This window comes from Equus przewalskii, chromosome 29 (assembly GCF_037783145.1).
Source record: "Equus przewalskii isolate Varuska chromosome 29, EquPr2, whole genome shotgun sequence".
NCBI classification, from domain to species: domain Eukaryota; kingdom Metazoa; phylum Chordata; class Mammalia; order Perissodactyla; family Equidae; genus Equus; species Equus przewalskii.
In genome coordinates this window covers 26,538,226-26,551,803 of record NC_091859.1, presented here as the reverse complement: position 1 = coordinate 26,551,803, position 13,578 = coordinate 26,538,226, and the positions used below count along the sequence as shown (strand labels likewise).

Genomic DNA, 13,578 nt, shown 5'->3' with positions numbered 1-13,578 from the left:
GATTTTCACCTTTCTGTCAGAAAGACAATCCTCATTCTGCGACTATTAGGAAAACACTGTTGATATGGTGAATTTGAATATCAACAAAGCATTTTTCAGAATCTCATGGTGTTCTTTTGAATATGATGGAAATTTGAGCTGAATGATATTACTGTTGATTGGTGTCATGTATTTGTCAAATATTCATTAAGTGCAGATCAGCTACTGGGAACTAGTAATGCATCCATTAAAAAAGCAAGGACCCTGGAGCCAGTCCTGTGGCCCAGCGGTTAAAGTTCCCCTTCAGTGGCTCAGGTGTGTGGGTTCGAATCCCAGGTGCAGACCTGCACTGCTCATCAGCCATGCTGTGGAGGTATCCCACATACAAAGTAGAGAAGGATTGGCGCAGGTGTTAGCTCAGAGCAAACTTTCCTCAGCAAAAAAAAAGCAGGCATCCTGCCTTCAAGGAGGTGTTTAAATGTAAAGCAATGCAATAAGAAAACAGCTTTAAAAGTCTTATGTGTAAAGGGCAGAGAGAGCATGAAGGTTTCTGAGTCTTTGAAAAGTCGTCAATAATGAATCAAGGCCTCTGCTGGGACTTGGATGAGAACACTTGATTTAGGCAAGTGCATTCAGTTTATATAGAACATGAAACAGAAGGATACCTAATGCTTGGATGACAGACTTCATTTAACAAATATTTATTGAGCACCTGTTGGGTGCCAGACTGTGTGCTCAGCATCCAAATATTGTTTAATAGATTGGATTAATGGGCCAAGTTGAACAAGCTAAAATTTAATAAAGATGAATATAAAGTCTTAAAATGGTAGACTGCTAGAGCTACCAGGGAGAATTGTGACTTACGGTTTTTAGTCACCTGGATGTTCACCAGAATCAGTGCAATGATTAAACTACCAAAGGGAGCTAGTTCAGTGCTGTCCAATCGAAATATAATGTGAGCCACAAATATAAATTTAAGTGCTGTAGTAACCACATTATGAAAAATAAAAAGCAGATGAAATTAATTTTAATAATCTATTCAGCATATCCAAAATATTTTATATGTAACCAATATAAAAATTATTAATGAGCTATTTTGTATTCTTTTTATACAATCTGGTGTGCATTTGGCACTTTATAAAGTGTATACATCTCAACTTGAACTAGCCACATTTTGCATGCTTCTTGGCCCCATGTGGCTAGTGGCTACCACAGCTCTATATCCTCTGTAGATTGAAAGCAGTGTTTAATGTTTGCTTCAGTTCTCAGCAGTGTGTTATGATTCAAAGGGGATAATGTATTTGAAGACAGATTTCAGAGTGATATTAAAATGTTTAAAACTGTCACGTGGAAGAGGAATTAAACTCAATGGTAAATATATTTTGTGTTATTTGTCAATTCTATTTGAGTGGAGTTGTTGCTTATAGTGCTTTAAGATTGATGCTGAAAGTGCTTCCTTGAATGTATTCACCTACGGGAGATGAGCTGCAGCCAGATATTTGCCATTACTGAATTAGACTTACTCTCTATGGTTCCAGAGAGCAGAATTTGGAGCAATGAATAGAATTTACATGGAAAGAGATTTTGGTTTAGTTTTTTTCTGTTTTTCTTCTCTTTTTTAAAGTTGGCACCTGAGCTGACATCTGTTGCCAATCTTTTTCTTTTTCCTTGTTTTCCCCAAAGTCCCCCACTACGTAGTTGTATATTCTGGTTGTAGATCCTCCTGCCTCTGCTATGTGGGGTGCTGCCTCGGCATAGCTTGAAGAATGGTGCTGGGTCCGCACCCAGGATCCGAACCAGTGAAACCCTGGGCCGCCAAAGTAGAGTGTGCGAACTTAACCACTCGGCCATGGTGCTGGCCCCCTGGTTTAATGTTAAAGAGAACTCTTTTAATAGTTAGAACTATGTTAAAGAGAACTCTTTTAATAGTTAGAACTACACCCAAATTGAATAAGCTCCTCCAAGAAATAGCTAGTTCCCTCTCACTGAAAGTGTTCAGAGAAGGGTTGTCCAAACTCTTTTTCCAGAAATTCTACTAGAGATTCAAGCGTTAGATGGAAGAAGTGGACTAGGTAAACGTTACAGTCTCATCTAACTAAAATTCTGTATTTGGCCTTAAATGGGTGTGGTGGGAGGGCCTGCCAATTTCAAACCCTTAGAATAGCCTTTTCATCAACCTGGCTTTGCCCCAACCTCAAATATGCTAGAGCCCTGTATAATGATTTGTATTATAGCAAGTTTTCCAAAGTATCTTAATTTCCTGCCTATACAATACTGCCTACACCCCAAACTGAACCCAAAATAGCATTCGTCTCTGCCTATACCACACACACACCCTAGCCTTTCACTTGGCTCAGCGACAGACATTGCTGCCAGGAAAAAAGGTTTCATTGGTAATATATAAAGCTCGGGCTATACAGTCCCTGGGATTTCCTTATCCCCACGACCACCCATTAAATTCGTATATACTTTGGATAACAAACTTCAGGATCTAATTGTCAACACTGTTGTTACAGTAGCAAACTAATGTGTATTTTGATGGTAAAAACTTCATTTTTAGAAGATTGATTTGTCAAGTGTGGAAATATAGGTGTAACACAGACCATGAAGTCAGCTATGATTAGGTTCCTAACCTTGTTTTTAAATTGCGTAGTGGTCGCTGCCTTGGCATATCTGGCTGTTAGCTATACAGTTATTATACACACTAATTATGAAGTAATAAAATTTGACAGTGTTTTTCTTTCCTTGATAAATGCATTTATATTTCCTTTTTTCATTTATGGAAAAACTTTTTGCTGTTAACTCTAAGTCCACCTGAAATTTAAAGTTATTTTCAAGGGCTATCTGAATTATGTAGAGAAAGCCATGTATAACATATTTGTGAAATCTGTTTGCTAGGATCCCAAAGGCTATCCTGGAAAAATCAGCGCATCTACTAGGATTCAATTAAAGTATACATTATAAAACTGCATTTAGATTCAGAGTGAATTGAATTCTTAGAATAGAACTTCAGATAATTCCTATTTATGTGGACTATGTATTCCATTAACTATCAAGTTTCACCTGCTCTGGATTTTTTTCCCTGATGTTTTATAATCTTATAAACTTTTATAGAAAATAATTGTGGTCACTTAATATGGAAGATTCCATGGGCAAATTTGTCATGCAGAAGTTTTGGTTTAGTCTCTAGACCCAGTTAGAGTATTGATTTAAATAACAAAACAATGATTTATTTATTTTTAAAATTGTAGTATTTTAAGCTTATAAAATTATTTTAAAATATGTTTATCTATATAAGATATGAAGAATAATAACAAAACAGATCCCTGTATACCTACTACCTAGTTCCGTTAAGAAATGGAATATAATTCCTTTTGAAGCCCCCTGGATATTCCTCCCTTACTGCCTTGCCTTCTCACCCCCAAGAGGTAACCATGTCTGGCATTTTGTGTTGGTAATTCCTGTGTTTCTTTATAGAGTTACCATATGTGGAAGTGTTACAAGTCAATATATTGTTTTTCATATTTTAAACTTTATATCAATGAAACTATTTTGTGTTATGTTTTTCTCCAGTTTGTTGCTATTAACACTGTATTTGTTAAATTTGTGCCAAACTTCATTTGTTTTCAGTTTTTTAATTGAAAACATTACCAACATGAATATTCTTATGTCTTCTGTTTGCGTTTTGTTACCCCCTCCTTTAATTTTTTTCCTCCCTGATAGTTTGGAAGTTTTACATGCTATTTCTCTTCTTTTTATACCAAAGACACTTCAATATGTATACTTAATTAGACAAAGCCAAAATTAATATCTTTAACTTCTTAATGAACAAACCAAGGACCTTTGACTCTTGAACAGTTATTACCCTCTCTAGACTTAGATTATTGTCATATTTTAGTTCTCTATCGTTTTTCTTCTCATTTTAACCCATAAATTTGATGTTTGATGTGGCTAGTATTTGTTTAGATTTCCCCACCTGTCTTCCCTTGAGTTTTTGCTCGCTGTTTCTTACATCTCAGGCCTTCATTCTGGGGTTATTTTTCTTCACCTGAAAGCACAGCCTTTACTACACAAAAAAGTTTACTATTAACTTTTTTCTCTAAAGGGCCAGATAGTAAATATTTTAGGCTTTGCCAGCCACTTAAGGTGTCTGTTGCAAATTATTCTTTGCTTTTTGCCACTCCTTAAAAATATAAAAGTGATTCTCAGGTCGTGGGCCATATGAAACCAGGCCATGGGCCAGATTGGGCTCATGAGCCGCGGTTTGACAGCCCCTGCTGTAGGTGATCCTTTAGTGAGAGTTTATTGAGGTTAACTCTTGGTTTTTGTTTTTCTGAAAATATCTTTACTACAGCTTCATCTTTGAAAACCAGTTTTTTGTGTCTACAATTCTAGAGTTTTTTCTGTCATCGTTTTGAAGATATTATTCCACTCTATTCCTGCATTTGTTGTTTCTGGTGAGAAGTCGATGGTTGTTCTAATTATTTTATAGGAAATATCTTTATAGGAAACCTGTCTTTTCTTTCTGGATGCTGTTGCTAAGATCCCCATCTCCCTGGACCTCTCTTTTTCTCTCTCCTCTCCCTCTTCTCTTCCACCTTTTCTCCCTCCCTCCCTCTCTCTCCCTCTCACTCAATCTCCTTCCCTCGCTCCTCCCCCTCTTTCTCCATCTATATATATATATGACGAGTTTGTGTGTGTTCTGAAGTTTCAGTATAGCTGCAGGTTTCTTTTTATTTAAGCTGCCTGAGATTTAATGTTCTTTCTAACAATATGTATTGGTGCCTGTCATCAAGTATGGAGAATACTTTGCCATTATCTTTTCAAATATTCCCTCTTCCCCCATTCCCTCTATTCTCTCCTACAACCCAAATTAGATATATGGTGGAACTTTCTCAGTGAATGCCTCTTAACATCTCTTTTTGTCTTCTCTTTGCTACATTCCAAGTAATTTTTTCAAATCTGTCTTTTGGCTGCTCTAAGCATTGATTTTCTTTTTTTCTGTTACAGTATTTTCATCTAAAAGTTTTGTTTAGTTCTTTTTAAAATCTGCCTGGTCATTTTTGATAATTACTTGTTGCTTATTCATAATTTTTGATTATCTATTCTATTTCCCTATAAATATCTCTGTTCTTGTCTCTGATTTTTGTATGTGTGTGTGAGAAAGATTGGCCCTGAGCTAACGTCTGGTGCCAGTCTTCCTCGTTTTGCTTCAGGAAGATTGTCACTGAGCTAGCATCTCTGCCAGTCTTCCTCTGTGTTTTTTATGTGGGATGCCACCGCAGCATGGCTTGACAAGTGCTGCTCTATCTGCACCCGGGATCCAAACACGTGCACCCCGGGCTGCCAAAGTGGAATGCCCGACCTTAACCACTATGCCACAGGGCCAGGCCCTCTTGTCTCTAATTATTTTATCTAATGTCTTTGCAGGTTTGACTCTTCTGTTTGTGTTTGTGGTATTTTGTTTTCGTGTAGGAGTGCATGCATATAAGATCATATTTGATTGAACTATATCTGTGGGAACTTTTTGATTCCTGGGTAGAGGTAGTTCATCCAAAGAGAATTTGCCTTTGTCTGTCAAGTGCTTGGGGCTACTACCAACATAGGACCATTTGGAAATACATTGTCATTTTGGGGAGCACATAGTTAATATGAATTCAACCTCAAACTCGTGTTAGGGCCAGCAAATGGTTGAGATTTCTCCAAGTGACTTTTTCTTGGCCCTCACCCATGGTAGGTATTTTGCTTGACGGTTTTGCTTTTTGGGGTTTCTTCCTACTTCCCCTTTAAAGGTTCTGGATCTATGCCGAGATCTCTGATCTGCATCCTTCCTTGTGCAGGCGCTAAGCTTTGTCTTCGGTCCCCTGCAAACTGAAGCTATTAGTTATTGGATGTGGGCAAATGTCCTTGAGATAGCTATATGCCTTGGTGCTCGCTTGCTTCTCTAGATTTGGATTTTTACATTGTTTTTATAGTGGGAAAGCTTTTCGCGTTATTGTCCATATTGGTAGACTTAGATGACTTGACTTTTCAAAATTCATTTTTCCCCCTCATCTTCCCATGAGGATAAACTGAAATCATTTTAGTGGTACTGAACCAGGCAAATAAACTGACTTTATTAAACATCAAGTCGAATATCCAAACGACTATGTTAACCAGATTGTTATTTGCATATTCATATTCATAGACATAATAGTATAGATGGACAATTTGTAACATCTTACCCATGTATAACGCCATATATAATACTATATGAAAGTCACTGATACTCATTATAATGACTGTGAGGCATCATATGGTCCCAAAGGATCTTACACATGATCAAAACTTTATGTTCATTGTATATTTTTTTATATTATCAGTTGGTAATCCATGTATGGTAATTCATTTGCCTAGAATATTCTGATTCTTAGAGCATTCCATTTTCATTGTGTTTGCTGTGATTTATTATTAGGACTAAGATGTCTCCTGAGTAAGATAAAAAGTATAACATGTTTACTGTGTGTTTTTAGTTGCCTTAGGAAGTTATTTTGTGATGCTTAGACACCTTTGGATATTGTTGTTGTTGTTGTTCAGTGAATCAAGTAAATCTCAGTATCTAATCTTTTGAACTTCTCAAAGGAATATATATGACCTGATAAATTCATTATAATGAAATAGTATTATATTGTTTATTCTTATAATTTATTAAAACATTTACTGTGTATGCTTAGGAGGAAGAAGCAGACATTGAAGGAATTCAGTATAAAACACTACGGACGTTTCACCATGGAGTCAGGGTGGATGGCATAGCTTGGAGCCCAGAGACTAGACTTGATTCATTGCCTCCAGTAATCAAGTAAGTTTAAAATTATCAAGTGCAATATTTATTTGTGTTAAGTGATCTGAAACTTTCATCATAGGGACCTTTTTCCTCCATTTCCGTCTTCCCCAACTCCAGATGTTAGATATTTTAACATTTGCTGTTATTTCATAATTTAGGCTTATTGTCTGAATTTGTGATTTAAATACACCTTGAACGTGTGTTTGGGTCTAAGAACAAAGCTCTTCACCTGAGATTCATCTGAATCGTTTGAAGTTTTCACAGATTCTTTGTTGAGTTTACCACTTATTGAAGTACATCTCCGTTAAAATAACTAAATTTGGTTGAGTCATTAATCACCCTTACTGCCCCATACATAGGCCAAGGTCACATTTTCATGTTTAGCAGTACATGAAACTATAGCTCTAATGCTTAGGCTTCAGTTTTTGTGACAGCATTTGAAAAGAACGATTGCTCTTTGAGAAAAATCGTATCACCACCTGCTGAGGCCTTCTTCACAAGGGCAGTAATATGTCAGGTTATTTAAGGTTTGTTACAAAACGCTAACCTTGCTTCCACAAATGTCAAATCTAAAAGATATGTCTTCTTTTAGTAAACAGTATTTAGCAACTGTAAGTTAGCTCTTACTGAGCTAGTTTTTTTAAATTAACCTACTAATCTAATTTTTTTTAATTAAGAAATAATTTAAATACAGTGAAATTCTCAACTCTTAAGGGTACAGTGTGGTCAGTGCTGATGCATTCTTGTATAACCAACACTCTGGTAATACATAACATTTCTGTTACCTCGAAAGATTCTTTGTGCTCCTTCCCAGTCAGTCCCTGCAGCCATCCCCTGCCAAGACAACCATTGATCCAATTTCTATTGCCAGAAATTAGTTTTGCCTATTCTAGAACTTCATATAAGTGGAATCATTCACAATGTATTTTTTGTATCTGGCTTAATGTTTTTGAGATTTAGCCACATTGTGTATACCAATGGTTCATTTCTTTTTATTTTTGAGGAATATTCCGTTACAGTGTATGATACAATTTGTTTATCCATTCTCCTATAAATGGACACCAGGGCAGTTTCCAGTTTTTAGCTATTATGACTAAAGCTATTATGAGCATCCCTCTGTGCAGCTTTTAGTGGATATGTGGTTTCATTTCTCTAAGGAGTAGAATTGCTGAATCAGAGGGTAGATGTCTGTTTAACGTTTTATGAAAGTACCAGTTTCCTTAGTGCTTCTCCCATTTTATGTTCTCACCAATAATCTAAGGATGTTCAGCTTGCTCTACCTACTCTCCAACATTGATTGCTGTCAATCTGTTAAATTTTAACTATTCTGGTTGGTACCACACTGATGTTTCCTTGATGGCTAATGATGTTGAGCAGTCTTTCATGTGAGTTCTATTTCCTATCTAAGGAATCTTTGCCTACAACGAGATTGTGAAGATGTTCTTTGTTTTTCTCTAGAAGCTTTTACAGGTTTTAGCTAACTGAGTTTTAAATAATCTGCACAACAGCTCTTGTCAACATACATATGTCATTGTCAACAGCCAATGTGCTATTCATTTCCTTTTATATTAAAAGGAAGCGTTCACAGAATGTGGAGCTAAGCAAGAGTCAGTCAGTCTCTGTGCATTCTGCAGCAGATTTTGAAAGCTATAGAAACCAGCTACTTCCTGTGGTTTTGCCTGGTGCCTGTTTTTCTGGCCTTTTAATGGATTTGCTGTATTATTTCATCTTTTATTGTTGTTGCTTTTTGATAAGCTGCCTCAAATCCTTTTTGGAACTATGCAAATATAAATAATAAATTCAAAGCATTAATTGGTCATTAATTTTAAAGAGAGTATTTTTAAAGCAAGCTGACAGCACAATTTTGTTGTTTTCAAATAAATTATGTATTTTTATTATAAAAATAATACACATTATATCAAATTTAGAATATACAGAAATATTTTTAAAATGCCATCCCAATACCCTTTCCATTTTTTTCATAAGTAATTTTACACAATTGTGATTAAACTATATAAGCTATATATCTAAGTTTTTAGACTCGTTTGTTTGTTTGTTTTTGATGAGGCAGACTGGCCCTAAACTAACATCTGTTGCCAATCTTCCTCTTTTTGCTTGAGGAAGATTGTCACTGAGCTAACATCTATGCGAATCTTCCTCTATTTTATATGTGGGATGCCACCACAGCATGGCTTGATGAGTGGTGCATTGGTCCACACCCAAGATCTGAACCTGCGAACCCTAGGCCACTGAAGTAGAGCACAGGAACATAATCACTATGCCACCAGGCCAGCCCCTATTTATACTTCTTAGTTAACTTTACATTTTTTTCATAGTATTCTAAAGTAAACAGTATTTTTTTCATGACTAAATAGTTGTCTGTCAAGATGACTGAGGTATAACTTCATATCTCTCTTACCATCGTTACCTTTTATCTTACAGTTAAAAAGAAACTCTTCCTAATGTTTTATCTTTAGCATTTAGTTGCCTTAAGTTCTGTTCTCTCTCACACTCTGCCTTTCTACTCTTATTTCATCCCCATTTGCTTTTCTTTTACACTTGCTAGAGAGTAGACTGTTCACCTTACTTCAATTCTCTGATATTTTCTGGTTTAATTAAAGGGTGACTTAAATACCCTCAACATGTATAAACTAAAGCAGCAAAGATTTGGAGAAAAAAGGAACAGCACAAGGTTGGCCATAAAGTTTTGTGGTTCTGTTTTTCTTTTAATCCTAATAAGATTCTTTCATTAATTTTCTAAGTAAATATTCTTTGACCCCTGTAACTCCCTTGTTTTCTGATGTTTTTACTGAACTTAGCCTCATTCTGCTAGTAATACCTTCTTTACAAACTCTTTTTCTTGGTATATTTCTTTTAAAAACCTTATAAAAATATAAAAACCTTATAAAAACCTTATGTTCTAGAGATCATATTTTGAACAGAGATTTTTAAATGATTTCTTTAGGACGTAAGTGAGGAACTCTGCTTTAGGAGGACCTCACGTTAGTAATGTTCTTGTAGCAAATTTGTTCTAGAGTTTCCTCTGACTAGGGAAATAATGAATACCCAAAACGATAATGGGACAAATTCAAAAGAAGAGAATTAGGTAGAATAAGCTTTGTTTTTTAGTTTTCTTATCTTTTATTTGCATGTTTGAAATATAGCATACATGCCAAAAAGTGCGTAGAATATATGTGTGCAGTTTAACGTGATTATTGTAAAACAAAGACACATGTAATGATCACCCAGGTGAAGAACTAGAACATTGCCAGTGCCCAAGGCCCCCCATGTGCCCCTCCCTATTCAACCTTCTTTCCCCTTGAAGATAAGCCTTCTCATGATTATTATGAAAATGATCTTATTGCTTTTCTTTATAGTGTTATCAGCTATTTATGCATCCCTAAACAATATAGTTTATTTTTACATACTTATGGACTTCCTTATAAATGGAATCGTAATATCCTTTTTTTGTCCTGCTTTGTTCACTTGACGTTGTATATGTGAGATTCATCTGTGTTTCTACTTGTAGCTTTGGTTATTGGTTTCTATTGCTATATAGTATTCCATTATGAACAAACTACAGTTTATTCTACTATGCTTCCAGTTTGGGGTTGTTATGAATAATGCTGCTTTGAACATCCCTTTACATGTATCATAGTGTGCATGTGCTCACGTTTCTTTAAATATATATTTAGGAGTAGATAATGCCAAACTGTTTTCCAAAATGATTATCTCCTTAACATACCCAAAACATACTTCTCCCGTAGCAGTTAGCACACGTCTCTTCAGTGTTTCTTAGGCCTTCCCTTTCTCCTCTCCCTTTCATTGTCTCTTCCATCTGCAACAGAGATGTGAAGAATGGATAAGGTGATGAACTGACAAGACTGAAAGTTTCCTAGGCTTAGTCAAAGGAAAGTTGGCTAGCCTAGACTTGGGGGTGTTGGGCTGATTTAGACAAGTCCTTGATGTCAAAACTTGGGCATTAGTAACCTATGACACCACGTGTGTGCCAAAGGCAGCACAGGAGAGTTTTTGGTTTTAAGAAATATGTTAGTTGCCATCAGGACCATAGTTAAATTATTAAGTGAACATGGTTTGATTTCAGCCCTCTCCTTTTTTTCCCCTGCCTATAATGTCCGAAATCAAAGAACCTGTTTTCAGAATTCACCGTTAATTACAGGTATTGATTAAATTAAAGGAAAGTGAAGATGGGGGTGTACATTTGCATTTTAGAACAGAATTAATAGAGTGCTTATGTTTATGAACTAAACGTTTATGAAAGGACATTAGAAGTCAACGAATTCCCTTCACTTTATAAGAGAGGAGACTGAGACCTAGATCAGGTAAGTGCCGTCCTCAAGGTACACAGCTAGGGAGTGGTAATGGCAAGACGAGGCCAAGCGGATTAATCAAATGATTCTCTCCCAGTCCTGGAGACCAGAAGTCTGAAATCAAAATGTTGGCAAGATTGGTTCTTCATGGAGGCTCTAAGGAAGAATCCGTTCCATGCCTCTCTCCTAGCTTATGGTGGTGGCTAGGAGTCCTTCATGTTTTTTGCCCTTTTTGTGTGTGTGTGTGTGAGGAAGATTGGCCCTCAGCTAATATCTGTGCCAATCTTCCTCTATTTTATGTGGGACACTGCCACTGCATGGCTTGACAAACAGTACTAGGTCACCTGGGATCCGAACCTGCGACCCCTGTGCCACCAAAGCAGAACACGCAAACTTAACTGTTATGCCACCAGGCCTTTTTGATGCATCACTTCAGTCTCTGCCTCTGTCCTCACGTCTCCTTACTTCCCGTGTTCCTCCTTTTCTGTCTTATGAAGACACGCATCACTGGATTTAGAGCCCACCCCAAATCCAGGATGATCATCTTGAGATCCTTAACTTAATTACATCTGCAAAACTCTGTTTTCAAATGGGTTCACATTCATAGGTACCAGGTGTTAGGACTGGACGTATCTTTTGGGGGCCACTATTCAACCTACTGCAGATGATAACATTCATATGCACTCTATAAATACATAGAAATGCAAGATAGACTGTGTACTAATGTAACGTCGTGTACCCTTTCAAATAAACCCTTTAAGAATCTCACTAGCTAACCAAGGATGCAAAAGACTTGTACACCAAGAACTACAAAATATTGCTGAAAGAAGTTAAAGAAGACACAAATAAATGGAAAGACAGCCCATGTTCATGGATTGGAAGGCTTAATATTGTGAAAATGTTCATATTACCCAAAGGAGTCTACAGTGTAATGCAATCCCTATTAAAATCCCAGTGACATTTTTTGCAGAAATCAAAAACAATCCTAAAATTCAAATGAACTTCAAAAGACCCCAGATAGCCAAAAAAAAAACTTAAGAAAGCTGGAGGCCTCACCCTTCCTGATTTCAAAGCGTATTACAAAGGTACAATAATCAAAACAGTATGATACTGGCATAAAGACAGACATACAGGCCAATAGAATAGAATAGGGAACTGAGAAACCAATCCTCACATATATGGTTAAATGATCTTCAGCAAATGGTGCTGGAAAAACTAGATATCCATATTCAAAAGAATGAAGTTGGACGCTTACCTTATACCATATACAAAAATTAACTCAAAATAGATTAAAGACCTGAAACTATAAAACTCCTAGCAAATTAAGCATAGGAGAAAAGCTTCATGACATTGGTCTTGGCAGTGATTGCATGAATATGACACCAAAAGCATAAGCAACAAAAGCAAAAGTAGACAAGTGGGACTACATCAAACTTAAAAGCTTCTGCACAGCAAAGGAAACAATCAACAGAGTGAAGAGGCTAGAGAATGGGAGAAAATATTTGCAAACCATGTATCTGATAAAGAGTTAATCTCCAAAAATGTATAATTGAGTTATACTCCTACGACTCAATATCACAAAAAATAATAACCTGTTTAAAAATGGACAAGGAAGGGCCGGGCCCGTGGCCAAGTGGTTGAGTTCGCGTGCTCTGCTTTGGCAGCCCAGGGTTTCGCTGGTTCGAATCCTGGACGCGGACACAGCACTGCTCATCAGACCATGCTGAGGCAGCATCCCACATGCCACAACTAGAAGCACGCACAACTAAAAATATACAACTCTGTACCAGGGGACTTTGAGAGAAAAAGGAAAAATAAAATCTTTAAAAAAAAAAAATGGACAAAGAACTTGAATAGACATTTCTCCAAAGAAGATACACAAATGGCCAACAAGCATGTGAAAAGATGTTCAACATCACTAATCATTAGGGAATGCAAATCAAAAACACAATGAGATATCACCAACACCCATTAGGATGGCTACTATAAAAAAATAATGTGTTAAAAAAAATTAAAAAATATATATATATATATAAAAATAAATAATAAGTGTTGATGAGGATGTGATGAAATAGAAACCATTGTACACTGCTAGTGAGAAGTAAAACGATGCACACACCATGGAAAATAGTATGGCAGTTCCTCAAAAAATTAAAAATACCATATGACCCAGCAATTCCACTTCTGGATATATAGTCAAAAGAATTGAAAGCAGGGTCTCAAAGAGCTCTTTGGTGTTCATTGCAGCATTATTTGCAATTGCCAAGAAGTGGAAGCAATCTATCCAACAACGGATGAATGGATGAAGAATGCATATGTGTGTGTGTATATATATGTGTATGTGTATAAAAGAAGTAATTCCTATCATATGCTACAACACGGAGGAACCTTGAGGAAGTTATACTAAGTGAAATAAGCCAGTCACAAACAGACAAATATTACATG

General features: G+C 36.4%; 1 protein-coding gene across 4 annotated transcripts in view; it reads left to right on the top strand.

Moving 5' to 3' along the window:
* NUP37 (nucleoporin 37) overlaps positions 1-13,578 on the top strand; it is a 46,436-nt gene that overhangs the window by 3,852 nt on the left and 29,006 nt on the right. For all 4 annotated transcript variants that reach the window (XM_008517641.2, XM_008517640.2, XM_008517642.2 and 1 more), the window contains one exon: positions 6,693-6,817. In XM_008517641.2, the coding sequence (XP_008515863.1) occupies positions 6,693-6,817 (125 nt within the window). The remainder of the gene's footprint in view (positions 1-6,692; positions 6,818-13,578) is intronic.